Source organism: Myiozetetes cayanensis, unplaced genomic scaffold (assembly GCF_022539395.1).
Source record: "Myiozetetes cayanensis isolate MyiCay16 unplaced genomic scaffold, myiCay2020 scf10, whole genome shotgun sequence".
Lineage (NCBI taxonomy): Eukaryota > Metazoa > Chordata > Aves > Passeriformes > Tyrannidae > Myiozetetes > Myiozetetes cayanensis.
This window is the reverse complement of record NW_026086605.1, coordinates 11966527-11994403: the sequence shown is the minus strand read 5'-3', so window position 1 is coordinate 11994403 and position 27877 is coordinate 11966527. Positions and strand designations below refer to the sequence as shown.

Genomic DNA, 27877 nt, shown 5'->3' with positions numbered 1-27877 from the left:
CCATTACTTTGCTGGCACCTCACTCCTGTTTCCAGCTCTGCTCATGCTGCTGAGACCTGCCTACTTCCAATTTCTTCTTGAAGTTCTTTCTGTATTACCCTCAGTTCTATGCTTAAATACCCTGCCCAGGGACAAGGCCAAGAGATGAGGTAACTCCTTTGCAGGGTTTCAGCCCTGAAAACCCTATTGTCTTTTAGAACTATAAGGCTACTTTTTAGGTTGAGCTTGAATCCATGGTGCTTGGACTTTCTTTCATGTTGTAAATGTGTCAAAACAGAGGGTCAGTTTTATTCTTACATTATGTGTCTGTAAGACATAACCTCATTAGGTGTCCGTTCAGGTAAACTGCAGAGGCATTGGCATTTTTGGTCCCTAAGCAATTTTGCAGTGAGCAGACAGGAGGAAATTTTGTTTCCTGCTACCTTTTGGGAAACTGAAGGTTTATTCATACCCCTGAGAATGTGATATAACAGGAAAGAGTGATTTATTGGACTTGGTTGATGGTGACGTGGATCACAGTAGATAAAGCATATCATTCACTTGACCACCAGAGTCTAAATACAAGAGGAGTTTAAAATAAAACAAATTACTTTTAAACTCCTGTTTCTCACAAAGGTCTTGCTCTGGCATAGGAGGAAGAACTGGAATGGCCTGTGACACTGCTTGACTATTATTTCCTTTGTTCCAGTGTAGAGGAACTGCTGGAACTTCAAGAAGAGGTAACAAAGGAGAGAGACGAACTGTTGTCAGAAGTTGTGAAGTTACGTCAAAGTCTTGCTGAAGTCACAGCGCAGCAGGAGGAAACAGAGAAGGCAAAAAATGAGGCAGAGCAGTCTGTTCTGCAGGTCTGTACCAGTCATTGGGTGGAGATTTTTAGGCTTTGTCTCTGAGCCTTTCTCCACACCTGCAATTGATCTCCATTGACTAGTATGCTACCTGTTCTTTCACATCTCAAACATGAGGAGTGCTCAAAAAGAGTCTGTTGTGAATGATTTTTCTGTACTTCCAGACTGTGTCCTTTACAAAGTGTATTGTCATGTACCAGCTGCTTCTGTAGCTTCCCAATACCCTGAATGAGGCCAAGGTTGCTTTGCCTGAATCAGAGTTATCTTTCTTACTGGAGATGTGCGGTGGTTTTTGCATTGTAGATCCTTATGCCTCGAGAGAGACACTTGGAACATAGACTGGAATGGAGACCCTTGCTGTTGGCAGTAGTTGCCATATCATGCAATACCATAATTTTTAAGAAAGTGTCAAATTCTGTACTTAAAAATTAGGTTATTTTCTCTTCTACTGGTTTTGGGAAACTTTTCCAGAACCTCACCTTTCTAACAGTTAGAGAGCTCCTGCTTTCTTCTTTACACTGATTCTGGCCTACTGTTCTTCAGATTAAATTTTCACCTCACCAGTGTCTCTAGAGAGCAGTCCTATTCCATCTCAACTTTAAGTTAGGCTTTCTGTTTTTCTGACCATCTGAGTAGGCAGTTGTTCTTTAGTGATCAATATGTATAGCTTCCTTTAAGTGTGTGTAGCAGCTAGAGATGCAGAAGGATGAGGATCAGTAAAATAGCCACTGAATGGAGAGAAAGTAGAAAAGGGTGGAAGATGGTATACAGAACTCTGATACATTAAATATAAAAATATAATAGTGAGGAACGAAAGAATTTAAAACAGAATATAAGCAGGGGCTGGAGCAAGACATCAGAAGAAAAGAGCAGGAAAGAATCAAAGAACAAAGAAGAGATAGAAGCAGCATTTGGCTTACAGTTTTTTATTAATCACAAATAAGAAGGTAATGATTAGTCTAGGTTTCATACCCAGAACTTGTTTCTGTTTCTAAAGTGGATGAATGGGAATGTATTAGAAAAGCATATAAAGTCTTTGTTTTCCTGACTGTATTTTGGGCATGGGAGAAAAGAGAGAGGATTGAAACTCCTGTCACAACTTGTTGAATCTTGGCAGCCTTAATCTTCTGATACTCACTTCATCAGCCCTTAAATTTACAGGATTGTTGCAGCATTTGTAATCACATCCCATTCTTCCAGTATGGAATTATTCTCCACTTCAGGCTGCTAAAATGACAATGTCCTTTTGAAGATCCTGTCAATTCTGGCAACTTTTCATTTGTGAGCTCACAGGGGGAAGAATTCTTACGCAAAGAACAGTTTTCAATTGCTGGTCCTTGCTGAACTTGAGTATTTCCATGTGGATCAGCCCCCTGTGTCTCCTCTCTGCTGATTCTGCTCCATCACATTTTTTGGGAGGGAGAGAGCAGAAGTTACAAGACAGTCTATTAAATATGAGAAAAAGCTCCTCTTTTAAAGTTCCCACAGAGGAACTTGGAGAGCAGAAACGTTGAGATCAGTTGTGAAAATGAGCACTGGTCTGACATGTCTCTCTTTCCTTTAATACCAGTGTAAGAAATGTTCCTGCTGGTGAGATAGAAAAGTAAAAATCCTTGCAATACAACATCAAGCCCCAATTAATTTTAATGCTGCATTCTGAAAGTACCACTTATAACAGAAAAGACATTAGTGCCACTGAATCTCCAGAGGAATGCTTTTATGTCTGAACTGTATCAGACCCTGCTGTGTGGGTGAACTGACTGGTGCTTAACAAAGTCTTGTTATCAATAAATAGGTTCCCTCATGCAGGATTTTTTGTTTAACCATTAGAGAACATAATTATTTCTGAGAAGATCTGGCATATTCTGTGTAGTAATGGGTACAGTAATATAGAAGCTGTTGTTTTCAAAATCAAGCATAGTAAGAGTGGTGAGAGGACTTGTTTTCCTGAGTCAGAGGCAGAAGAACTTAAAGCTGTTTTCTTCTCCATTATTATAGCTTCAGCAAGACATCCAGCTGCGCCAGAATGAGGAATTACGAGAGGCTCGAAAGAAGGAAAAAATGGAGATTGAGCTGACAAATCTTCTAGCTGAAATGGATAAAAAGCAAGCCGAGATCCAGAATTTACAGCAGCAAATACAGAGGAACAAAGAGGAACAACTGCAAATGGAGCAACAGCTTAGAGAGCAGAAGGTAGGGTACATGGTGCACTGTGTTCATCAGATCTAAGATTAGAGTTAGACGTTTAATTAAGTAGAAAATGGATTTTTCTGAAGGGACAGGGAGGGAGATTATTTTAAGTTGTTAAATGTTAATATTTGTTTTTATATAAGTATTAATTTACTAATAAATAAGTATGTAAAGCTTGCTGACAAATTTCAGACAGATTTCCTCCCAGAAATCAGTAGGGGATTGCAATGATATTGTTAGAGATCACGAAAAACATCACAACAAATGAGACATGGTCTGTGAAGAGCATGAGTGGTCTAATGATCATTCAGAAGACTGCCAGCCCGAACTTCTGACTATATTGCCAGTTTTGCCATAGATTGTCTCTGGTGGCATTGGTAAAAAATTTTACCTCCATCCCCTTCTTTCTTCTTCTTCTTTCAAGCCTGTGGGACAGTTTTTGTGAAAGGGCAAAGAACTGTCCTCATAAACCTTTTTGATTGATTTTCCTCATTCTGTTTCTAAAAGCTTTATCTGGAAATGTCCTAACATAGTGTTCTGCAAGTGTGTGAAATTTCAGGTTTTCAGTCGATTTCTCCTGACTTTGAGAAACTCTCAGAGAAGCAATTTCCGTAAATGCCAGGGTAGATCACATCCCTGTAAACCAGTCCTACCTCAAGGGAAACTTCCTTGTGAGTTGTGTGTATCTTGTAAATTTATGACTTTTATGGCTGCTTCTTCCCTTCTGGTCTCTGAAATTGTGAAGAGCTCTGTGCCAATTTTTTGTCAACACAGAGTCTTAGTAAAATACTTTACATAAAGAGATACAGAGAAGACTTGATTATTTCTCTGAATATCACTGATTTGGTGCAGCTTTTGAGAGCAGCTCCATGATCTGCCATGGCAATCACATTGTATATACAATTCCTGGTTCTGTTCCATTCTTTTTCCTTTTTATAGTCCCTTTCAACCATTCAAACTCAGATTTTAGGGACATTCCGTTGTCCAAACTGTCCTGGAAACCAGCAGTTCACATAAAGTGCTGTGCCTGGGCTAATTAACCAGACTCCTGCATTTGCCTGTGCTGGCTTGAAGGTGTCTGTGGAGGCTCTGCATTGTCTTTTCCTAGAAGTCTGCCCAAACTACAGGCTACCCAACTGTGCAAGAGTCAGGGCAGAGATCTGCAAAAGAAAGGGACACAGCTATTGCAATGTCATCAAGTTATTGTTTGTCAACTGAATTGTAGTTGTCTGTGATGCCTGCTCTTATTCCCATGAAATTTCTAATAAAATATCCTTTCTTGCATGACAGTGATAGTGGTTTGATACAGCTGCTATAAGCTTCATTCCAGCCCTGTCCAAGTCCCAATAAAGGATTGCCTGAAACAGTGTCATCCTGGCATTTACAATAAAAATAAACAGTATTCCTTGTTTTTACACTAGATTCTCCTTCTCCTCCTTTAATGTTTTTTAAGGGTATGTACATATTGACTCCATCAGGTTATCACACCTTAATGATTGGAGTGAAAAATATGATGGTTGTTCTTTCCTCACTTGTATCTGTACTGTCTGCAAGGGATGTTCCATCAAGCAGAAGAAAAGACTGGTATCTCCAGTGTTGGAGTCTGTGTTCTTTGTAGAAACCACAAAATCATTGTTCCAGACGTTTGACTGAAGACAAATTAAAGAGGAAAATACTTGTGTTCTGGTCTCATCAAACCATGTAACCAGAGAAATGTTATCAGCATATTAATGTAGGATGCTTGCTCATAAAACAGAACTCCCCTGCCCTCTGCTGATTGAAGTAATTTGAATCTCATAATTATATGTAGCAAGTTGTGTTATGTGATGGTTGCCAAATACCTAACAAGAAGTAAAATATTTATCTACCGCCTTCAATAGAGACCTGCTAAGCTTCCAGAAAAAAAAAAAGATACTGAATTTATTATTCATTATGATTTCCCCCTAATCAATGTGAACATGTATCATATTTCACATTAGTAATTTCATCAGCAGTGAAGAATGGTTTTTAAGCAGACAACAATCTGTAACAGCTTTTATCTCCAGGGAAGATGGAAGGTTCTGTCTTCATGTATATGGAGATATTGTGATGAGATTTAAAAGAATTAATAGGATTGTTCTTTAATCTAACAGAACTTGAATGAAAAAGCTAGTAAGGAACTTGAGCAACTTAAGATGAAAAATCAGAAACTCATGCAAGAGAGTGAACAGCACAGTGTGATGTTTGATGAGGTGATGAAGGATGTCAGTCAGAAGACAACACAACTGAAGGTAAGTACCAGAAGGTGCATCCATCCTATCTGCCTCATCACTCCCATCACAGTCTTACCACTTTGGACAGGGATGACTTCAGTTCTTGTCCTTATAGTTCCCTATGGGCAGTTTTGGAGGAAATCTGAGGAGTTTGTAGGAGCAGATGTGTCTGACACTGCGTGCCACCCTTTCTATGGCAGTAGCATGGTCATGGTGGTCTCCAAGCATCTCACCTGACAGTGTAGCACAGGTGATGTTGGAGGTGCTGTGTTTCATTCAACACATAAGCCAAAATGCTCTGGATGGCTTCAACTGGAGGGAATTGCTTTCAACAGTAAAATTTTTCCTTTCCACAGCTGAGGAAATTAAATATAAGTAACCAAGATGGTGTTTACTTTCAGATCTTAATGGTTTTCTTGCCTTACTTCCCATTCTTTAGCAGTCATTTCATAGAACTCAGAAGCAGGTGATTTTCAGTTGAGGAAGGATTAAATGATTCCTGCATATGCTTTTTAGGGTACTTTGAGAGCCCTTGTGATAAAGGGTACTGTATTGTGCTATCTGCCGTATCTTGCATTATGTCTCATCATGGCGGTTAAAACACTAAACATGAGAAAATTCAGTTAGAAAATAATTTCTAATTGAGTTTTAGTCAAGTATAACTAATTCACCTAAATAAAAAATTTGTTTGTCAATAGAGCCTGTTAGGCAGAATGATAAACTAACCACTGACAGATTAAAAGCTCAGTGCATTACTAATATAACACAGAGGATTCTGATTTGGATATTATATGAAGGGTGGCTTGTTTTCTGTTGCATTTTATTAGGCAAACTGAAGGATATTTTTCTTACCTATTTGAAAAAAAATTACTGTCTTTTCTGGGCTATCCAGTTTTATCGTTACTTCTACCAATACTATCATTGTTTAAAACTTTACAAACAATGTGCTCAGGTGAGACATTTGGGGCTCTAAAGTGTCAAAGGGTTTTGATTCTATGAACTTATCCTGATTTCAAGAAAAGTTGATGGAACTTTTAAAGTCATGCAGATGGACTTCTGGGAACAAAAACATAGAAGCTACTGCCCAGTTAGTAGCTAAGCCACTTGCTAAAGCTTCTGAGAGCCCCAATCATGATCTGAGACGCAGTTTTTTAGGGATTGTGTTTGGAGTTTCATCCTGCAGTGTGCTGAATGCCTCCACTGTGGTGTTGGGCAACACAAACTCTGAGGGTGCTCTTAAATCTTTTGGAGATTATTGTCAATAAGAACTGAGGAGATGCACATTCTCCCAGAGGATACTTTTATACCAGGATTCCCATCTCACAGAATCAGTGACTGAGGCTGTAAGTGGAACACTGTAGTCTGTGATAGCTGTAAAACCCAACAGTGGCACTGAATTATACAAGGAAGTTATATTTACTTCTTAAAAGCAAAAAGACAGATCCCTGTTGTGATTATTGGATGTGTTTCCTGGTAACCAGTTATGCAGTGTTTTGATTGATTATTTTTATCTCTGTTGTGTAGCATATGAGATGAACTCTATGTTTTGCCTTTTCTTTAAAGACATAGGTTATAAAGGAGATGGGGATAACACACACCTGCTGCTTAGGGACATGCAGTCAGACCACACTACAGATATCTTTCTCACCACAGTCACTGTGCCTATTAACTCAAAGGAAATTAGAGCTGCCTGGGCTTAGTCTGCAGGACTAATTGGGTAGTGCTGTGTGAGGTCTGCTGGGGATTAGCTGAGGATTCTATATTGATCATCTTCAGCCCTTAAGTGTAAGATTGGATTATAGTTTTCCTTTCCCTAGCTGGCTTTGTTTGAATTTTTTTAATATTGTCCAATTAACTAATGATCTTCTCACAGCACTTATATGTTTACTTCCTGAATTTTGTGAAATAAGTACATACCCAGTGCAAAACCATTTTCTTTCTGTGGATGCTTTCTTTCCACTTTCCTTTTTTGCTGTTCTGTAGGAGAGAGAAGATGAAGCGACTCAGATGCGCCTTGAAATTTCAAAGCTGAACAAAACGAGAGAAGTTATCCAGAATAAGCTGCGTGCTGCAGAGGAACAAAAAGTTGATGCAGAAAATGAAAAAGGCATGCTAAAAAATCAAATATCCAGACTGGAGAAAGGTAGGTGCCTAACAGACGGGTGGGTCTGTCTTCTGAGTTTTAGTAAGTTTTCTAGATACCCGAGTAAGTATTAACATCATTAGATGATACCTCGGGTTGTAAAATCTGTTCACAGCTAATAGAGGTGTTCGTAGTCCAGGCTTTTGAAAAAATCCACTAAGTTGTTTCTGCGTTTTTAACAACTGTACACTTTGAACCCAGGATTTATTCTCTTTCCTCTTTTTCTCTAGAGTTGGAATCAGCCAAAAAGCAGTCAGAGATTGACAAGAGAGCTACAGATGGGCTTATGAGGGAAAGGGACATGCTAAATCAGGTGAGTTTGTACTGGTAGCACTGATAAACCTCACAGCTTGATAGTAAAATACCTGTAGTTTAAACACTCACAACAACACAGAAATGTTGTAGAATACATAACACCAAGTTAAAGCATTCAGATTTCTGTAAGCAGTTACACTCACTGCTTCTTTTCTGTGCATTGAAGTAGCGGTGGTATCCCTAAACACAGAAAATTTTTAACATATAAACCATTGGGTACTTCAGAAATATGACATGTGCTCACCTTTACTGCAAACCCATTATTTGGTATCCAAAGAGTTCATTACATCTGTGCTTTTACACTCTGTAGCATTTGAAGTTTAATATCAGTCTAGGCAAACTAAGTCTTTGCTAGTAAAGGAACAAACCAAAGTGTTGATACACCACGTAGCAGCTTGGCAGGGTAGGTCAGTACTAATCCTTGCTTTTAAGTCCATTTCTCACACTGGTCATTTCCTATCAGCCCAAGGTTCTCGTACTGCAGGATAGCATCTCATGTTTATGGGCATTCCTGAAGTGTAATCTGCTAAATTCAATGCCAGAAGATGATTTCTGAGGTGCTTTATTTGGTGTAGATTCATTGTCCTGTGTCTTGACTCAGATTTGGCAGGTAACAAATACTTGTTTTGTATAGGGAAAGAAAGTTTAAAGTTGGATCAGAAGCCTGATTTGGTAAAGATGATATCTTTGTGGTTTTTGTTTAATCATTATGCATAATTTTAAGATAAGCTTAGTTATTTTCCATCTTGAAGTTTGTATTTAATACCTGAGAAGGAAGAGTATTTGGCTTTATTATTAATTTTACTGGCTATTGGCATGTTTTTCATTCCAAATGTCTTAAAGCTGGTAAGGTTTTTCCAGTCATTAGTCATATCCACTTGTAAACAATCCTATCAATTTTTTTTGTAACACAGACACTAGTGTTTTAACTGCAAATCAGAAAAAGCTCTATTTAGCAGCTGTGCTAGAGATTTTGTTTTTAAAATCAGATTTGAGGCTCAAGTATTTCAACTGAACAAATTAGATAAGGGATAATAACATTGGAAAGTCCATAATCCACTTTGACAATGGCATGCTTTTGTCATAGTGGTGGCAGTATTGCCTTTTCAGCTCAAGAGTCATTATTTTTTGTTCCCTGTAGAACTTGATCAAGGCTACAAATGCCACTCAGAAGCAGATAGATTTGGTGAAGCTCCACGAACAGTCAAAACAGAACTTGGAAGCAGAAATCCAAAATTATAAGATTGAAGCTCAGAAACAAAGGAAGATTATTTACCAATTGGAGAAGGAGAGAGATGGCTTCATCAATGAAACCAGTGAGCTCAAAGAGAAGGTAGGAACGGCTATTTGTGCAAGTGGTTCTTTCCTGTCCTACTCTCAAAACTGAATTACTCTTTGATTGTCCTGTCTTAACTGCAAAGGACCTTATTTTGCATACTACCAGTGTCCTGAAATTGAGGCCAGTGCTCCACATCTTTCTAAGAGACTTAACATTTTGAAGGATTACTCCAAGTATGTGAAAATATCTCAATATGTTCAAGCTACTCTGCAAAATGAAAGTTTTCCAGAAGCAACTGCAGAGAGACACCGCATAAAATTTGTGTTGCCTGCTGCCCATTATTATGTATAAATTTATTCCTGATGGAATAAACTCAGGAACATGATTTTAACTTGTTCCATTAATTGCTGACTATCATGTTGAAGAGCCCTCTAAGAAGCTCATTGATTTACTGGGATTAGCTTTCAAGTGGTTTCAACTCACAAGTTATTTGCTACCTTTTCACTTTAAAGTTATCCTTTCCAACTTCAGGTGACTAGGGGCTTTTAAATCATTTTTGAATGCTATATGCTCTGTTGCCTGGAATATCTCATCATTTCCTTGGAAATAATATTCCATGAAAGTGAGATTTGTCTTTGTTGCAAAGTCATATTTCGCATCTTTCCCTCATGGTGCATTTTTAACAGGATAGATATGAGTTAGGAACATTGTAAACTAGGGACAGAGAGTAATTCATAACACTCAGAACTACAAGGCTCTTTCTTTTAGTTCTGGTTAGGGTTGTCCGCAATATTTTGAGGGTGAAAATGACGAATGTTTGCTTATTTACTTTGTCTTTTCTTGCCCTACCACTTCAGTTGCAAATTTTCTGTCACTTCTTATAAGGCAGAGGCTCACTAAATGGCTTAGAACACTTGAGGTGTTTATATATCATTTGTGTAATGATGCCTGCCTTGTGACTGGAAGTTTCCAAAGGACTTGGCTCACTAAATTCCTGACTCAGCTGACAGGTGAAGAGCAGGAGTACAAGTACAGAAGTATGTGAGACAATAGCCTTGTCCTTCAAGTCAAAACACAGAGTAGAAGGAGGACATAGGATCAGGATTATTATATCAACTAGGTAATATTTAGGTTTGCTCATTGATCTATGCAGATTTGAGTGTGGCAAAACTACGAGAGTCATTTCACAGCTGGTGGGGAATGAGCTACTGATGGGCAGTAACTCTATGGCCAGTCAATGCCCATTCATCACCATCTCCATTTACCACTAAGCTGGCTTTGCAGGAGCTCGCTGCACATCTTTGGAATTGTGTAAGAGAGGTAAAGAGCCAAACCCGTCTAAGTCCAAAGATTTAACCATGCTGGCTCTGAAAGCTGTCTGGTTATTTATAACAGGACAGAACCTATAGAACTGCAGAATTCCTCTTTCAAAATCATCGTTTGCTAGTAACTGATGAGCAGAGTCAGCAAAGTTACATCCCCAACAGTAAAATATTTTAGGGGTGAAAATTCATCCATGGCTTTCTCTTTTATCTATTGCTTTGGCTGATTGCTCACTTGTACCTTTTTTAAGTCAGTGTCACTTGTTAAATAGTCTTACTTGTAGATGGGCCAGCACAAGTGAGAAAAAAAATTTGCTTTTTGCTCTTTGTTCTGTAGCTTGTATTACTGAGCTACAACTGTTAGTAGAATATTTCCTTTTTGAATTGAAATTCTTAAATTATGAAATCTTAGTTTCTCTGTGGGAAGTTTAGGCTGCTTAAGAGGAGGTAATGAAGTGTATCTTTTGGTCTCATCTGAAGTGTCCCCAGACTGTGTCTTCTGAGGGGTCACAAAGCCAGTCTCTAATATGTTGATTTTAATTCAAATAAAGCCTTTAAAAATGTTAAGTTTGTAGTTAACAACATATCCAGAAAAATGAAAAAAAAAATCCTTTTTAAAATAAATATAATCTTTTGGAAAACCTCATGTTTTATGGGGATATCATTAAAGCTGTGGCAGCACTTCTCAGTGTGCTTAAAAACAGGTAAGCAAATAAGGGCAGCACCATTACTGAGGTATTGAGTAGGCTCACTGAACTAAACAGGTAACCAGCAGTAGATGATAGTTAAGTGTACAGATAAAAAAGCTATGAGGATACAGGAGAAAACTATGAATATCTAATACTTTCTGTTAGCTTTGGGACCTCCTTGCCAAATATTAGAGGTGTAGCGTGCTATCGACTAAATAGGAATTGAGGATGCTCAGCCTCCCACGGGGCTGTGTTGTGAAACACTTCATGTATCTTTCCTGTATTTATAAGAAAGAATTATTTGGGTTTAATAATTCCTGAATAAGCAGAGTCAGCATCCTACCAGTAAGCAGAACTCAGAAAACTTTGTCCACAGTCTTACTTCACTTGTATCAAAATCAAGTAAAACACTTACAAATGCAGTGACCTACTTTCAAATCTTGCTCGAGCCTATGATCACCACAGTGCAGATAGAAAACATGCCTTATTGATTTCTTCTCCTTCCTATTACTATTGGCAGGTTGTGTCAACAGAAAAGGAAGAAGCAGGAGTAGGTTATAAACTAGGACTGTGTTTTTGTATTGCGTTGTAAGCAGTTCCTGGGATCATCTGAAGTCAACTACAGTCAACTACTGCTGGAATTGTATTCCTGCTGCTGTAATAAATTTTTTTATGTTTGTTTAGCTATCCCCTGTCTTCAAAGTTGGTTGGAGGTACCTGATAGAATGTTTAATTATTTAATCCTGCCCCACAGTTAGGCCTCACAAGGCTTTACTACTAAGCAAGGTCCACTGCAAACTTTGCATTTATTGACTATTTGATGTAAACATTTTTTTTTTATTCTTCCCATTTGATATATAAACATGAATTTTAGCCTAAACTGCTACTTTCAAAAGCAGAGTCAGGAGAACTGGATATGAACTGCAGTTGGAAATGGACTTCTCTCCTGGATTTTGTCCATGTGATTCCTCAGCTTTTACTTTAATGCTTGATTTTTTTTTAGCTTTAGGGATAGCATTGTTTTCTTCTCCCAGGTAGTGAACCTGATAAGTTGTTCTTGATGTGTGTACTCCTTAGTTTTCTTCATATTTCTTTTAATCTGATTTCTTTGTAATGCTGAATTCTGTATGAATGCTGCTTGCTTGAGCTCCTCAGTTTTCAGCTTTGTACAGCAGGAGAAAGGTTCTTATGTTTCCAAAAAATAATTTAGAAGCCCATTATAATGATTAGCAACCATTTGTATTTTTGTCCCTCTAACATAATAATTATTATTTGTTATTATGGTGCTGTTTAATAAAGGTGTGTATAAAATTTTGCATTTTTGTTTATTGATACTGCATGTGATCACCTTTCTGTAGCCTACAATTCTCTTTACATAATCTTTACATAATTATTTCTAATTTGTCATAGAAACAACTATAATAGTGGTTACCTTCTTATTTAGACTGGGTTACATTAAATGACTTTCTTATTACAGTAATTATATATCAACAGTTTGTGATCATAAGCAGTTTGTGGTCATGTGTTCATTAGAAAAAAGATTGGTTGTTAGAATATAGGAGCATATGCAGGGCTTCTTGAAAAAACATACATGTATTTATTCATCTTATCATACAGCTGACATCCAAAACAACATAATTTACAAAATCTAGGTTTGCTTTATAAATAAACTATTTATTTTATTGAACCTGCTCAATATTTTCTTTTGGTAGCTTGTTTATAAATTAAATATGTGCACATCTGAAAGTTTTAGTCTCGAACAAAACCTAAGTATCAAATTAAGATAGGATGTTGTCCCACATAAGCAATCCAGAAAGGTTAAACTTGTATTTGGACTGAAGTGATTTTTAGCTGTATCTGAAACTATTTGAACTTGTCACCTTAGAAGAAAATCACAAACTTTGCCCTGTCCTTCTAATCTCGTGATGATGGTTTAATCACTGTTAATTTCTTTCTTTCTGCTCCAGGTCCTCCAGCACATGAAAGATCTTGAAATATGTCAAATACAGATCTGTGACTACGAGAAAGAAGTACAAGTGCAGATGATTAAATTAAAACAGCAACAAAACATTTGTGAAACTCTGAGAGCAGAGAGGAGCCTGTACAGTAAAAATCTGATTGAAGCTAAGGTAGAAGGATACATTTTTGCTCGTGTTTCTCTCTCTGCTCTTGCTGGGGTTTTTTGATGATCTAATTTTAATTTGTTGAAAGGAAAGCTCAGTGGATCAATGGCAGAAGTGGTTTCCTCATCCCTGTGGGTTTTGGGGAAATGAATGTTTTAGGTCCCTGGCATTTTATTTACACTGTTTGTATTTGGACTGGAAATAGGAGTCAGCGGTCATCATGTGGCAACATCCCTACTTCAAACCATGCATAAAATCATGGTACACTGGAGCTTCAGAATCATAAAGCTATTCTGGCTCCACTCTGTTTTATCCCTTTAGGAGTTGTATGCATGTATGTGAAATAGGGTACAAGGGGAATAAGATTGCCTCCTTAACCCTGAATGTGTTTGCACATTACTGTGAATAATGGTTTAGAAGGCAGAAGGAACACTTTCCCAGCTGAAGTGGAATTTTTTGACAAGAACCAAATGCTTCCACCTTGCTTTATCCTCTCAGAGACTGTCATTTTCCTCAGAAAATGATTCTCTCCATTCATATCTCCTCCTTGGGGATCTCAATAACAATACTAGAAGAAGAGAACAGACCACTTAAGGATGTATTCTGTTATTCTTATGTAAAGATCTAAAATATTACACAAATCCTACTGTAATTGGCAGAGATTGGGACCTTGGATAGCTGGGATTTACAGCCCTGGGTTATTTCTGAGTAAGGATTTATGACATAAACATATATAGGAAATTAAAGATTTATACTTAGGTTTGAATAGGTAGGTGTTTTGCTTGAAAAGCAGAAGGAATGAACTGTCCAAGTTCTTATCCAACTGTGTGCTGAATTCTATGAGGAGTGAACCATTTTGCCACTTATGTGGGACACGTTACTTGACCTTAGTCAGCCTCTCATCAGTGGATGCAGGGGTGGGATTCTTGCTGCTCCCAAACAATCTTTCAGAAGAAATAGGGTTAAAAAATTGGAATGCTGATTTTTTAAAAATTGTTTTTATTTTAAAACATGCACCATAAATTTGCTTACTTATGAAGAAGGGCATCTCTGTGCTGGGTTAGAAAATGAAGCAGCCTTTTTGGGTTTTGGAGTGTTACTTGTTGGTATACACTGTGCTGTTCAGTTCCAGCTGTTAGAGGCCAGTGTTTAGACTTTAATAGCTTACTTGGCATACTGAAAAACTTTTTTAGCAAGTCCTGTATGAGAAGGCTGACCCCAGAAGATCTGGCCAAGGCAATATTATGTGTAGAAATGAGAAAAACAGCCATTCAAGCCAGTCATGAAATAAAAAAAAAAAAAAGAGGATTGTTTTAAACATTATGGTAAATTCTTTTTGGGAAGTAAAACAAATTTGCACAGGCTTGTTTATATAAAGCTAGAATTATTTTTAGATTGCTTGATGTGAAATGATCCCATTATGACCACCTTGCTCGTGGTCTCCAAAGTACTATAATGTTCAACTCAGTAAAATCTCTTGGAAAAGACATGCTGGCAGTCTGTTAATATGAGATATATGCAATGTTTCCATTCTTGAGGTTTCTTTTGGTGTTAGGAGTTCATTTGTTTAAGCAAGCTGACTAGAAGATCAGCTTGCAAAATTGTATGGTCTTACTGTTCTTCATTAAATAACGAACTGAGAATGTATTTGGGTGTATGTCTGGGCACTGTATGTTAAATCTGTCATCTTTTACTACTGTAAAGATATTTATAGGTTATGTAGCAAAGACAGCTTTTAATAAGACTTTTGCATTCACAAGAGTGGTTGAGCAGGCAAACAGTTGGGCCTAATGACAAATTACTACTAATCAGCAGGTTCTCTGTACTGTTTGCGTGAAGATTGCTGTAACTCAAGATCTTGCTTAGCTGTGCTGAGCATTTCATGCAAGAAAACACTCATTTGTCAAGTAAATCCACACTTATGTGGGACAGTGTAGAAAGAGCTTTGAAAACCCTGGTTTTGTATTTGAAGATTATCATGTCTTCTCCATGAGCTTCTAAAGCTCCTTTCATTAGATCCAGAAAAGCATGTCTGTCTAAGCATTGAATTTGTTAGCTTCCATTTCATGTCATGACATGTGCTGTCACTGTGATGAAATGAAATGGTTAATTTTCTACACTCAGGCACCTTTGTGCTGTGAGTAGAAGTATTTCTAGTGACCTGATCTCTCTTCACTGCTACCAGCCTTTTTACTCTGAGTTTTGAGCTTAAAATATACGCTGAATATTCTCATACCAGGGACTCTTTTCCCCCTTGCACCTCTGTGCAAGCTAGAACATAGGCAAAATGGAGGTAAGCATTTTCTATTTTCCCTTGCAGCCATGTAGGTGTCTCACTGATGGGTATGTTCATTTGCACAAAACCATCCCAACTGCATACAACATCACTGAAAAACACATTGCTAGAAGCATGAAAACAGATGGATATGATTGAATCGTAATAATTCGGATTGACTGCTCGTTCTTATAGTGTGTCCCACACTTTAAATGGCTTATTAAACTCATAATTGATGACCATTATTTTTGTCAGTGTATCTTTTAAAGGCTTTTTTATTGCAATGTCATGCTGGCATAATAAAAAAATTGTCATTTAATGAAACTGTTTTGGTCCGTTGGATTAAAAAGTGATGTCTTGTAGTTTGTACAACAGATCTCCTCTCTTGCACTGTGGCTACATTTTCCAACATCTAAACAGCCTGGACTCCCCATCACAAATAAGCTCTTTTTTTAACCCTCTGTGTGATCACACTTTCTGTTTCTTAGGATGAGATAGCAGAGACGAAGATGAAACTGAAAACTTCAACACGCCAGCTGGATCAGCTGAAGGAGGAGCTCAAAGACAAAGACGAAGCCCTTGAGAAAGCACATCTAGATCATCAGCAATCAGAGGAGGAGAAGGAATCATTGAAAGTAAGACCCTTTACACATATACCTTCTTACAAAGGATAGTTGCCATGATTTCACAGAATGTTCTGGTCCGTCGTAGTTGTTTTGTTGTATTTTAAAAAACTATTCTGTAATTGAAGCACAAGATCTCAGTACACCTTAGAGATAGTAGTTGCACAAATCTGTGTATCTGACAAATTTAATCTCTGCCTATAATTGTCAAAAAGTCTTGAACTGTCTGTTGGAAGCTTTAAATCTCTTGGTGACTGAACATTTTTTACTAAAAAGTTCCATTTTGCTTTCAGAAAAGTGAATTTTGGGGATAGCCTGATTCTAGCAAACTTTTTAATGTGGATCCTTGTATGGCAACTTTTTATTTTTAAAAACTTCTTTTCTCTCTGTTGTTTTTTAGTGCAAACCCCATTATATTACACTTCACAATGTTGTATTTCTGTGTAACTAGCAAGCATTAGTCTTCTGGGAGTTAGGCAGTGCTTTTTAGTAGGTCCCTCTGCACAGAAAGTTATTCTAATATTGTGGATATAAAGAAGGAAGAATCTGTTGTAAATCAAAGGAAATCTGAGCTTGAAGCTCTGGTTCTTCTAAGTGTTGGCTGCAGCCCATCCTTACGTAAGCTATTAGATTTGTGGTGATATCTCAACCCAATTTGCTGTACTCTGGAAAGATTTAAGGAGTTAGTGTCCACAGAAGCTTATTTTTAATCTTCACTGAGCACTGAGAAAAAAAAAAACAATAGCAGGGAAAAAAAAAAACCAGAAAACTCAGAAGTTCTCTGTCACTTTTCACAATGTTTTCTTTTGTCAATTTATTGCTTTGCTGCAATGACTTCTTGAGTTTTCAGCCCCTCTCAGCACATTAAAGTTATGACAAGATGTCAATGGGGCTTTGTAAAAAGGTGATGAATTTGTGTTCTTGTACCTGATCTGTCTCAGAGTTGTTCTATCCGGAATGGTGAAGTCAAACAACATCTCATTTCCTGTGTGCATCTTTCTGCCTTAACTAGTCCCCAATTCTGTCTCATCACCTCAGAACTGCCTGCCACTTATTTGACAAATATATGATTGCTACATGGTTTACACACTCAATTAGTCACCAGCAAGTTTGTCCATACATTGACATGACATTGCTGACTAGCTGCTGGGCACTGTGGTCTCACCTGAGTGTCACTGCTGAATACTAAAGCAGAAGAGAATTCAGGGAGAGCTGATTGTCACAGGCACAAAGGAACACAATTATTTGTGTTGCAAGCCAGCCTCACTTTTCCTGTTTGCGCTGATGTGAGGGAAGTGAGCAAGTTGTTTCTGGGAAATAAGTTTAGAGAATGTGCTAAATCGTGGAGAACTGGGATTCATAGGAACGAGATTATACAGACACTGGATTTATGCTCATCTCAGATGGCATAAAGGTCTTAAAAATGTGTAATCATGGTAAATTAAACAGAGGATGCCTGATCCAGGCTCAGTTAAAGCCAGTACAAAGCCATCTTTTGGCTTTAGTTGGCCTTCTTACAGGCTTGCAGATTAGAGTGGTTTGACAGAGCATCTGAATGTTGGAAACAATCTATCTATGGCCCTCCAGATTTGAGCTGCTGGCAAGTCAAGCTTTGTATATTTTTGTAGATGTTTATGCATATTTTTTTTTTTAGCATTTTCTAGAAATCTGGATATAAAACTTCTACCTTGTTATTTCAACATTCTGTGTTCAGTTATAACTTTTGTAAAACTCATATTTTCTTTCCACCTCAAATACCAATAAAAAAACTTCTTCACTTACAGTAATATTTCAGAATCTAAACAACAATTTAGCTTGAATTTGGTTTGAGATACTGGTATAGGTCCTATATACATTATTCTTTCTTGCTGACTGTTCTTCAGTTCTTACAAATTCTCTGAACTGACTTCAAGTGAGCTGTGCTGATTTACAGCCATTTCAGACCTGATAATTTTTCTGCTTGCCAGTGACTGTGTTTATTCATTTCCTTTTCTCTTACCTAAAGTACACAGACCCTCCTACTGTAGTTTTCAGCATATTTAATCTAACTGAAAACCCTGTTAGCTTGTTGGGCTTTTGTGTGGCTTAAAGTATTTATGTTCTTTACTATACAAGGCAGTTCAGATTTATTTTAACTTAGTGCATTCCAGTAAGGAGATTTGTTTATATAAATGTTTACTGCCAACATCTAATGCCACTTCTTGTTTACAATTCATATTTTTCTGACATAAGGAGACCATAGAATTTTGATATATTAAAAAAATACTATCCAGCAGTACTGAACACATGAGCAGTTTTACATTTGTAGACAGCTTTTGCACAGTGTTGATTGCATTTCAGTGTGAAGTGGCTTGCATTTTCATTCAGCTGATGAATTCTGATGAATATCTAACACTGACTAAGAGAGATATGTCTCGCACATATGGGAAAATGAGAATTTTATTAAAGAAAATGAGAATGGAAAAAGCTATTCTATTATGATGATGGAGCTGTTTCTGTCTTAAATTGATGTTTTTGCAGGTGCAGCCTTTATCACAGCCTAATTTCTTTCAACATTGGATGATGCTTGTTCCCAAAAGGCAGCTTGAACCTCATCCTTTCTAAGGGCCAGAGCTGCGGCAAAGTCTTTGAGTCAAGGCTTGAAAGTTTGCATATCTATGAATATGTGGTCAGCTAGTTCCACCTTGGCTCTAGTTGCATAGCAATGATAGAAACTTGATAATAATCCAAGAAGACCTTATTAGTACATGCATTGAATTATGCAGTTTGTGACAGTGGGGTAGAACGATTGGGCAGTGTTAGTTTGTCAGTGCTGTGCAGTCACTGCAGCAGTGCATTGTTGCTCCTTCACTTAGGGACAGCCTTCTTTTCCCAGTCTTCTTCATCTACACATCCACTAAGCAAAGTGCTATAGCTCTTTAATTTTGCTGTTCCCTGCCTGGTTGCCATCTTCTCCACCAATTTTGTTATTCCAGTCCGAAGCCTTTTCTAGTTGTATTCTACAGCATAGATTGTTGCCCTCTTCAGCAAGGGGACTGACTTTAAAATTTGAATAACAACTCCTGAAAAGTTTTCCAAATATGATCTGTATGGTTTTTTTTTTTATTTATTAAATGAGGCATCCCTGAATTACAACTTGAACCACTGTAATAGATAAAAATCCTTTCAAATTTCTACAATGATATTTAAATAGTGTTTACAATATTTCTTTATGGGTCTTCCTACCTGCTTGTCTTGGTGATTTATTCTCAAAAACTAACAAAATATGTACCTCTCAGGAAGCTAAAAGAATGTATGAAATATTTTTTAAAATCCTAAGTCTTAATTGTAGGTTTATGTAATGCAAAGTTGTTACTAAGCACAGTTTATCTATGTTCTTTCTCTCCATCAGGCTGAACTGGCTAAGCTGACAAGACAGGCTCTGGAAACCAAAACATTTATAGAAAATCAGGAAGCAGAAGAGAGAAAACTCCTAAACATCATTGCTGAAGCTGATGCAGAGAGGCTGAAGCACAAGAAGGAATTTGACAAGGTGGGAATCTCTAATTTGAGTTTTCAAACACCCTGCATTTTGTTTCCTCATTTGTCAAGTGTATTCTTAAGATGAAGATCCTCAGCTACTGTGAATATGGTACTACTAAAGCTTTATAGTGCTTTAAAACCAAACTGGTAAGGCACTGAAGTGAACGAAATATGTGGTTCATACTGTTCAGGTGACTGAACCCTTATAGGGGATACTATTAGGTTCTTGCCATGTTTCTTTAATTAAAAACAGTGAAACCTCTTAATGCACATGACTTCGACTGAAACAAATATAGTCGTGATACTTGGGGATGGTGTGAAGGAACTGTAGCTGAGCTCACTGCTTTGCCCTGGGCCCTTACAGGTGCTCGGTGAGAGACACGCCCTGGCCACCCAGCTTATTCGCCGCAACGATGAAGTGGCTCTGCTCTATGAAAAGATAAAAATCCAGCAGGCCATCCTCAACAGGGGTGAGAGCGAGTACCGGCAGAGAATGGAGGACGTCCGAATTCTCAAGCTGGAGATCAAAAAACTTCGGCGTGAGAAGGGAATACTTGGCAAGAGTGCGGCTAACGTGGAGGACCTCAGGTAGAAAACCTGATTGAATACATTTCCCTAGTGACTGCAGCCATGATCTTATGTTTGAGACGGAAAACATGTTTTAGGCATGGTAAGGATTTGTATCAACAAGCATTATACCTTGGAGAAGGAGGTTGTTTGGTCTGAACTCAAACGCAAACTGGTTTAAATTTATAAAACAACTTATCAGCAATTAAGAAAATTAAAATATAGGAAGGAGGAAAGAAGACATCTTGGCCAAAGTTAAAACAGTTTCCATATTTCCCTTTGTACTGTGAGTTGCTGCCTACAGAATAAACCTACAGACATCAGCACAAAAGGTGTTCATAGTGGTACAGTGGTACAAGGCTCAGATTAGTGGAACTCCTTTTTTTAAGCAATCCACAGAGTATGGGGAACACTTGACATATTTATGACAAACTCCTGCACTTTCAGAGCTCTCTCCTTTTAGATTTATATGCAGGCATGCTCTCTTAGAAAGATTTAGTTAAATTTTCATTGAAGGTTGTGTTTCTTTAAAACACAAGTTTAATAGCCCAAGCCTGATTTATCTCCTCCTTCTCTGGCTTAATGCTTCATTCCTTTTTTTTAACCCTCCTCTATTAGAGGTGTATTCTTTCCTGATGGGAAACTAATGTCATTTTCTATAGAATCAGTCTTGGTTTGTAAAGAGAGGCAGTTATGTTTTTAGCAGATAACCATCATTCCAATTCTATGTAGCTACCACAGTTTTGGGCTAGATCTTTAGCTTATCAGTGCCTTTATCCATGCCTTTCAGCAGAACAAATTAACTTCAGTCCATGGTCAGTCCCATTGACTCCAGTGGAATTATGCCAGTTTGATTTGGTGAAACAGAAAAGAGAACTGGGCACACAACATTAGCAATTGCAGTTTTCATCGACTGACTGCAGACAGGAATAGGATTTGAACTTGCTGCCCAAATACATTCAGCCGAAAATCTGTTACTGTATTGAAACTCAGTGATGGTATTGAAGTGTAGTGTGATGCATGCCATGATGGGTGGATCAATTCTTCCTAACTGCAGCAGCAATCACATACTTTAATGAAGTCCAAAACCATCATGAAAACTGCCTGTCGAAAGACTCCATATATCACTTGTGCTGCTAATTAGCTTTCTTGATTTGCCAATTGGAGATGTGAGTTTTTTTCCTCCTCCATAACCTTGTCCAACCTCACAGTTAAAAAAAAGGTATTTTTCTCTCTAGTGAGCTAAATGTAACTCTGAGCTTAGCAGGAAAAGATTCAGTGGCAGGCACATTGTGATTCTCCACCTCCTTTCAACCTTGGAGAACTTACAGGATCCAATCACTAGAGTGATTGGGGTCAGACCATTCCAAAAAGCACCTTTTTTTTTCCTTGCTCCTCAATCCCCTATCCCCACCATAAAAGCCTAGTTGTCAAAGAATCTTGGTAGTGCTCAATTAATTTTAAATTCAGCAACAAGTCACCTTGGAAATTCCTTGAGGAGAGGTAGTAAAAGAAATCAAACTTCAGTTCTGTAAGGAACGGTGTCCGTCTTACTTAGGGCCTAGAGGGTGTTTTATTTAATAGATTGTATTAGCCAAGTAGATTTAAAAACTTCTTTCAAACACAAACTGTTAGATTCAATCCAGGGGTAACTGCATATGACCCATAACTGATTTGTAGCTTGATGAGCTAACAGTCCTTCTGGCCTTAATGTAAATGGGAAGATGTGAACAGTGAGGTGCAGTAGACTGTGGAGTAGATTCCCCAAGAGTCCCTTTTCTGAGCCATTGTTGATGGAGCAAGTGAAGAGGTCTGTGTTCCATTATGATTCCACCTGTTTAGTGGTGTCAGTGTTGCTACTTTTTTTACCACTACAGTGTTGCTGTAGTGGCAAAGTGACTCTTTGTGTTTTCCTTGTAGTGCTTCCTGTGCACTGTAGTGCATGAGGGAATGACTTGTTAATGTTCATATTAGTGCCTTGGTCACACTGATATGGTTTCAGTGGGTTATTTTTCTTTTTGTTTCATGCTGGTCTTCAGATTTGAGGTTCATCACATGCAGAAGGAACTGTTAAAGGAACAGACTCGATGCAGAATTTTGGAAGAAGAACTGCAGAAGCCCTTGAAAGTTCACAGATGGAGAAAATTAGAGGTGATGTGTGAGCATTTCATGTTCCCAAAGCCCTTATTACCAAATCAGTGACCCAGCACAAAGCCCATTTCGTTTACTGTTACGCAAATGATGTGGAGGGGCAGGCAGACTGGAATTTCCATAGCACCAGTGGAACACTTAACTGCTAAATGGTTTCCTCGCACAATGCAATCAGTGTTATTTTTGTGTCACTTTCTCAATGAAAAGTTGCAGAGGGATTTGTAAAGAGACAGTCAAATGCTAAAGGGAGTAAGAATTCATAAGGTGAATTCAGAAGGGAGTGATTCCTTAACATGGACGATGAGAAAGAGGATGATAGGGGAAAGATACAACCCTACTCTCACCAACTGGGGAGATGTATATGGGAAGAAAGCCAGAATTTAAAAAGGTCATAGAATAGGTAGACTGGAGAGTGGACAGTCATGAAGTCAGAAGGTAAATTACATCTGTGAGAAAAGGAACAGGCCTCCACATAACCAGTGGTGGGCTCCCAAAGATAGTCATTCCAGGTAATGTGAGTTCAACTGTTCTACATAAACAGCTAATCTAAATTTTCACACAATTTGAACCTGCCAAGTGAAGGGGAAAAATAAAAAATCCATCAAGCATAGACCAAATATATGAACATCAGTTGGCATCAGTGGATATATTTGATGTAAGTCAGAGCCATCCGAGATTCTGCTCTTTCATGGGTCTCTGATCTGATGCCAGCCTGGGTTGCTTAGCTGCTCTGATAATGAGTGGTAACGTGCTCAGTCCCTACAGAAACAAAGCTGAATATTTTGACTGTGCTTACTAACATAATGGTTAATCTTTCCATGCTGAGCTTAAGTTGAACAATGTGATTAGCCTTTCTCATGGAAGGGAGATAAACTAGGTTACACACGTGTAGGTATGAACTCCAGCACTGCCCTGTAACAGAGAAATCAGGCCAGTCAAAACATCCAATATTGGGAAAATGAATGTATGAAGAGACTGATGATGGGAAATTATGTCTTTCCATTCTAGGTTACTAGTTTGTATTTGGAACACAGAAAGGCCAGCAGATGGCAAGATCCACGTGAAATAATCCTGATGGGGTTTTGGTTCAATTCCTAATGAACAAACACCCTCGTATCACTATGGTTGTCACAATTGGCACCATGTTTGGGCAGCAGTATAAAAAAATCAAGGACTGAGTGGATCATGGGGACTGATCTACTTTTTAGCCTTGTTTCTCAGGAAATGGTGTTGTGTTGTGAGCGCTGCGTGCGTATCTGTGTTAGTGTCCTAGTTACGCTTGAATTGATTAGTCAATTTAGATAAAATCAGACAAAAGATTAGGAGCAATGAGATACCAAGTTCCTTATAAGCTCAAGCAGATATATAGAAAGCAGGACTTTATAGGAGCCTTTACTGCAGTGTGAGTTTAATCCTTATGAGACACCAAATGAGAGCAGAGAAACCAGATGGGAGAGAGGTGTTATGAATCCCTGAGTGGGGAAAAGCTTCAGTCAGAGTTTGCCCTTCAGTAAAAGATCCAACAAGAAGATATGAAGTAGTGGGAAAGTATACTTTGCTGGCTGCTCCTCACAGAATTACCTCTTTGCTCCTTAGAGCTGCCTCCAGATTCAATCTGTGACGTAAGAATGAGAAGGGACGTAGAGACAGACATCTAGGTCCTGGTCTTTATGGGCTATGTAGATAGAGGGCAGCAGTACGGTGTATACAGTGTCACCCTTTTTTCCACTTCATTCCACTGAAGAATGAGATTTCACATGTATGGACACTTTACAGGCTCATAATTCATTAGTGTACCCCACAAATTTGTTCCTCTTCACTTCTCAACCTGTTTCAAGACTATATTGCAGTTACTCTTTTTTTGTTCAAAGAAACTGTTGAGGTTGTTAAACAGTGGGAAGTACTTGCACTGCTCTTCATTTGTCAGTGGGCAGTTCCAGTTGCTGCTAAAATTGATACATTAAGTTTCAGAACTGCTTCTATGCATGTAATTTAAAAAACCAAAACCAAACACTGCCACCCCTCCCCTTTTATATTTATTACTTTTGAACATTTAGATATTTTGATTTTCATTTGCAAACAAGAAACACTAATTTGTTATCATGAATAATTTTTGAGACTTCTTTTCTCCTTTTTAGGCCAGTGATCCCACTACCTATGAGCTGATTCAGAAAGTACAGAGACTACAGAAGAGGCTTATAAACAAGACAAGTGAAGTGATAGAGAAAGAATTTCTCCTTCAGGTAGTGCAACATCATTATTTTGTTGCATCTTATTAACATATTTGACTTACCCTGCATTCTCTGTTTACTGACATGCTTCCTGAGTGTTATTTAGATGCATGACTTTGAATTTCTTTTGTATGCCCTTTAGACAGCTTTAGGTGGCAGCACTGACTCACTGAAAAAGAACAAGCAGCATCTGATTAGTTGATTTTTATATTCTGGTTACTGATATCTGGACAACTCTGGAAAATACAATTAAAGGTTGGCTTTCGTTTATTCATGTCATAGGTTTGTCTTCAAGTCAGTCTTAGACTTTTTGAAAGGTGCTTTTTTTTTTTTCATTCTCTTAAACAAGACTGTTATGACCAGAACATAAAGGAAAATCCCTATTTGATACCCTTTTTGCTTAGCTTGGCTTTTGGCAGAAGAAATCCTACAGAGTTTGTGTGATTTAGATATGCTGCTGTCTGGGCATTTTTGATTTTAAGGTTTTTGTGCTAAACTAAGCTTATCTTTTTTTCAGCTGTATCACATGTCCCTTAAACCCAGTGATACCAGTAAGATTTATGTTGTAGGATGGAGGAGAGAATGTATTCCTTTATTGCAAACATTGCTATAAAATGCAACAAAAAAGGACTCTTTTGGCTCTAACCATAGGTGTAAAACTGGGAAATCTGTGTCTTCCTCTCTGGTGACTGTAGGAGTAGCTACAGTTTACCAGCTTTAGGCATGATTTTTAAATCTTGGTCTTAAATACACTAATAGTCTTGATGCCTGTGTTGAGTATCACTCACTGTAGAGTTGAATGTGACCTGAATCGCCCTCTGTCTTGAGAAGAAGCTCAACAGATGTTATCAAGTCAGGGTTTGTCTCTATTTTTTGTTTCATAGGAACAAATAGATCTAAAATTTCATTTGAAGGTAATGTACGGTGTATTTATGCCTTTGCTTGGAAAAATGTGATCTTTGCTTCATAGCATTGAAACTCTGTCAGTGAAATAGTTATCTTAAAATGTAGCAAAAATAGCTGGAAATTTACTGTGCTTTACCCATGGACAAACACAATTCTGTTAGATTTTTACATAGACTCTACTGAGTATCTTGCCTTATCCTTAGTATACTCCCATTTTGCTGTTATCCTTATTTTCAGCTGAAGAACTGAGATACAGAGGTATTAAGTTGCCTGCCCAAGAAAATCTTTGATACAGTAGGTATTTGAGCCCACATTGCTGTATTAGCCTTTGATGTAATCTTTCTACCACAGTCCTTCTTTGGTGACTCTATGTTGTTTTTTTATTATTTTCCTAGATTTGAGACAGAGTTTGGCTATATAAAATTGAATTATTATAGCTAGAATTGTTAATGAGTTCCTTTGCATCCTCAGTTCAGGCACCAATTACCTGTGCAACAATGCTGAAATTAATGCTGTCCCTTGGAGAGACTAACAGTAAAGGCCAAAAATACCATGCTCCAAATTGTGTTCAGGGATTTACCATGCACATTCCTGAGCTCTTTTCTGTTTTTGCACAGTGTTTTGAGTCCTCCCCAATGACTGATATAGGGCTCATTCGTAGCAGGGTGTGGGTAATGAGAGGTAACCAGAGATGCAGGAAAACCCACAGCTCGTTTCCAGTGGGACAGCCCTACTGGATTGGAATATCCTACTGGATTGGTCACTAGTGTAGGGCTCAAAAGTTAAGTGTACTAGCTGAGCTGTTTCTACTAAGTGTCTGGATAATCTTGTACAAGTAATTTTGTTGTTCTTAGGACTGGTTTTCCTTGGTATGATGGTTATATCTGTTTTGTAAAATGGTATCCTGTTACTCACTAAAAAAACCCCACTTGCTAATAACGTATTAAACTGATGCTATCTTGTTCCAAACTCCTCTGATGAGGGAGTGAGCCTTAGAAGGAAGTGAGCTCTTAGTGAGCAGAAGGAAATGAACAAAGCAGTAGCATCAGCTTTCTGGACAGAGCTGAACTGCGTGCGCCAGAAGGGTTGCTTCACCTTGCAGCCCCACTTCTGAGCAGTGTGTCCTCATTCAAAAGATAGTGTAAGGTTTGATGCTGACTGAATGTTAGAATTATGGGAAACAGCAGCAATTTAACTCCCATTTCTGGAATTTTAATTTATAGAATTAAAATTATATATTATAATTATATTCAATATAATTTGTTTTGCTTTGTGAATTCTTCTCTCTTTTTAAAAATCCTGGTAAGTCTCCTCATGCTTAAAGGCATTCAACATCATCTTTTTATGTGTCTCTCCTGGAAGTCAGCTCAGCTCAGTTCAGTTCAGTTGCTGTTCATTTGCAGGAATGGAGGAATTGCTGATGACTTGTCCTGTGCCTGGTTGGTGTAAGGTCCCCCATATTGAGAGTCAGAGACTGCAGGAGCTGAGGGATACAAACTTAGTTCAGAGAGCTACTGCTTTCCCCATGTTGTGTTTGCTTGCCTAAGTCACATCTCTTCACTCCCAGTTACCTCCATGCACATCTTGCCCTGTGACCAGGGCATAGCCATTGTGTGTATCTGCTTTAAAATGGTCTTAATCTCTTGCTTGCCATACACAACCTTTTTTCCACTTGTGTGTGGCCATCATGCTAGAAAATAGGATATCTGTTTAAGGGGAAACTTGTGAGTGTCTATGTGTTCATATTATATAACAAACTCCCTCACATCAAAGTGTAGCAATAAAACAGAGTGCAAAAAGTTTGGTGGATTGAATATTGTGTATTAAAAATATCTTTGGAGTTAGAAATAACCCATGTCTGGAAATGGTTGAGCCTGGTGTCAGCAACCTGCAGTTTGATTTGTAGGGTATTCACCTTGCTTCATGCTCATGCAGAACCATAATGTTTGTATAAGGGAAAAATAATTCCATTTGTATTATATGTACTGTAGTTCTGTCTTCTGACTGTTACCTTTTTTTTTTTTTTTCTTGGTAAATGGTCTTTTAAATAAAAGCTGGTTTATACAGGGAACAAGGTTTCAGCTGGATATATAAATGGAAATTTTTGCTAAGTAAGTATCACAGTATATAGATGCAGGTAGAAATGCACCTGCTTACTTTTTCTACTCTTGATGTGTATTTAATCATATCCTTTTTATTGGCTTTTTCATTATTTCTCCCCTGTTAGTTGTTTAAAAATTAGGAAGCTGTAGAAGCAAACTACAGTCTGTGCTGTGTGATTAAAAGAATGATTTGCTATGTTTCAGTCAAAATATTTCGATTGCTGACAGTACAGGAAAAACCCAGCTTGACTCTAAAATCTCATACAAAACTCTCTCTTAACTGGTCATCAGAGCACATTTTTTGGATCAGACATATCCTGAGAGGCAGTGAATATGCAACAT

The 27877-nt window shown here is 37.9% G+C and overlaps 1 protein-coding gene across 1 annotated transcript in view; it reads left to right on the top strand.

The window, feature by feature from the left end:
* Positions 1 to 27877, top strand: part of CFAP58 (cilia and flagella associated protein 58) — a 54850-nt gene that overhangs the window by 8268 nt on the left and 18705 nt on the right. Inside the window, exons 4-15 of the mRNA XM_050339186.1 lie at positions 689 to 845; positions 2844 to 3038; positions 5168 to 5305; positions 7271 to 7430; positions 7661 to 7743; positions 8887 to 9078; positions 13003 to 13164; positions 15922 to 16068; positions 19448 to 19588; positions 19943 to 20166; positions 22185 to 22296; positions 24435 to 24539. Coding sequence (XP_050195143.1) covers positions 689 to 845; positions 2844 to 3038; positions 5168 to 5305; positions 7271 to 7430; positions 7661 to 7743; positions 8887 to 9078; positions 13003 to 13164; positions 15922 to 16068; positions 19448 to 19588; positions 19943 to 20166; positions 22185 to 22296; positions 24435 to 24539 — 1816 coding nt within the window. The remainder of the gene's footprint in view (positions 1 to 688; positions 846 to 2843; positions 3039 to 5167; positions 5306 to 7270; positions 7431 to 7660; positions 7744 to 8886; positions 9079 to 13002; positions 13165 to 15921; positions 16069 to 19447; positions 19589 to 19942; positions 20167 to 22184; positions 22297 to 24434; positions 24540 to 27877) is intronic.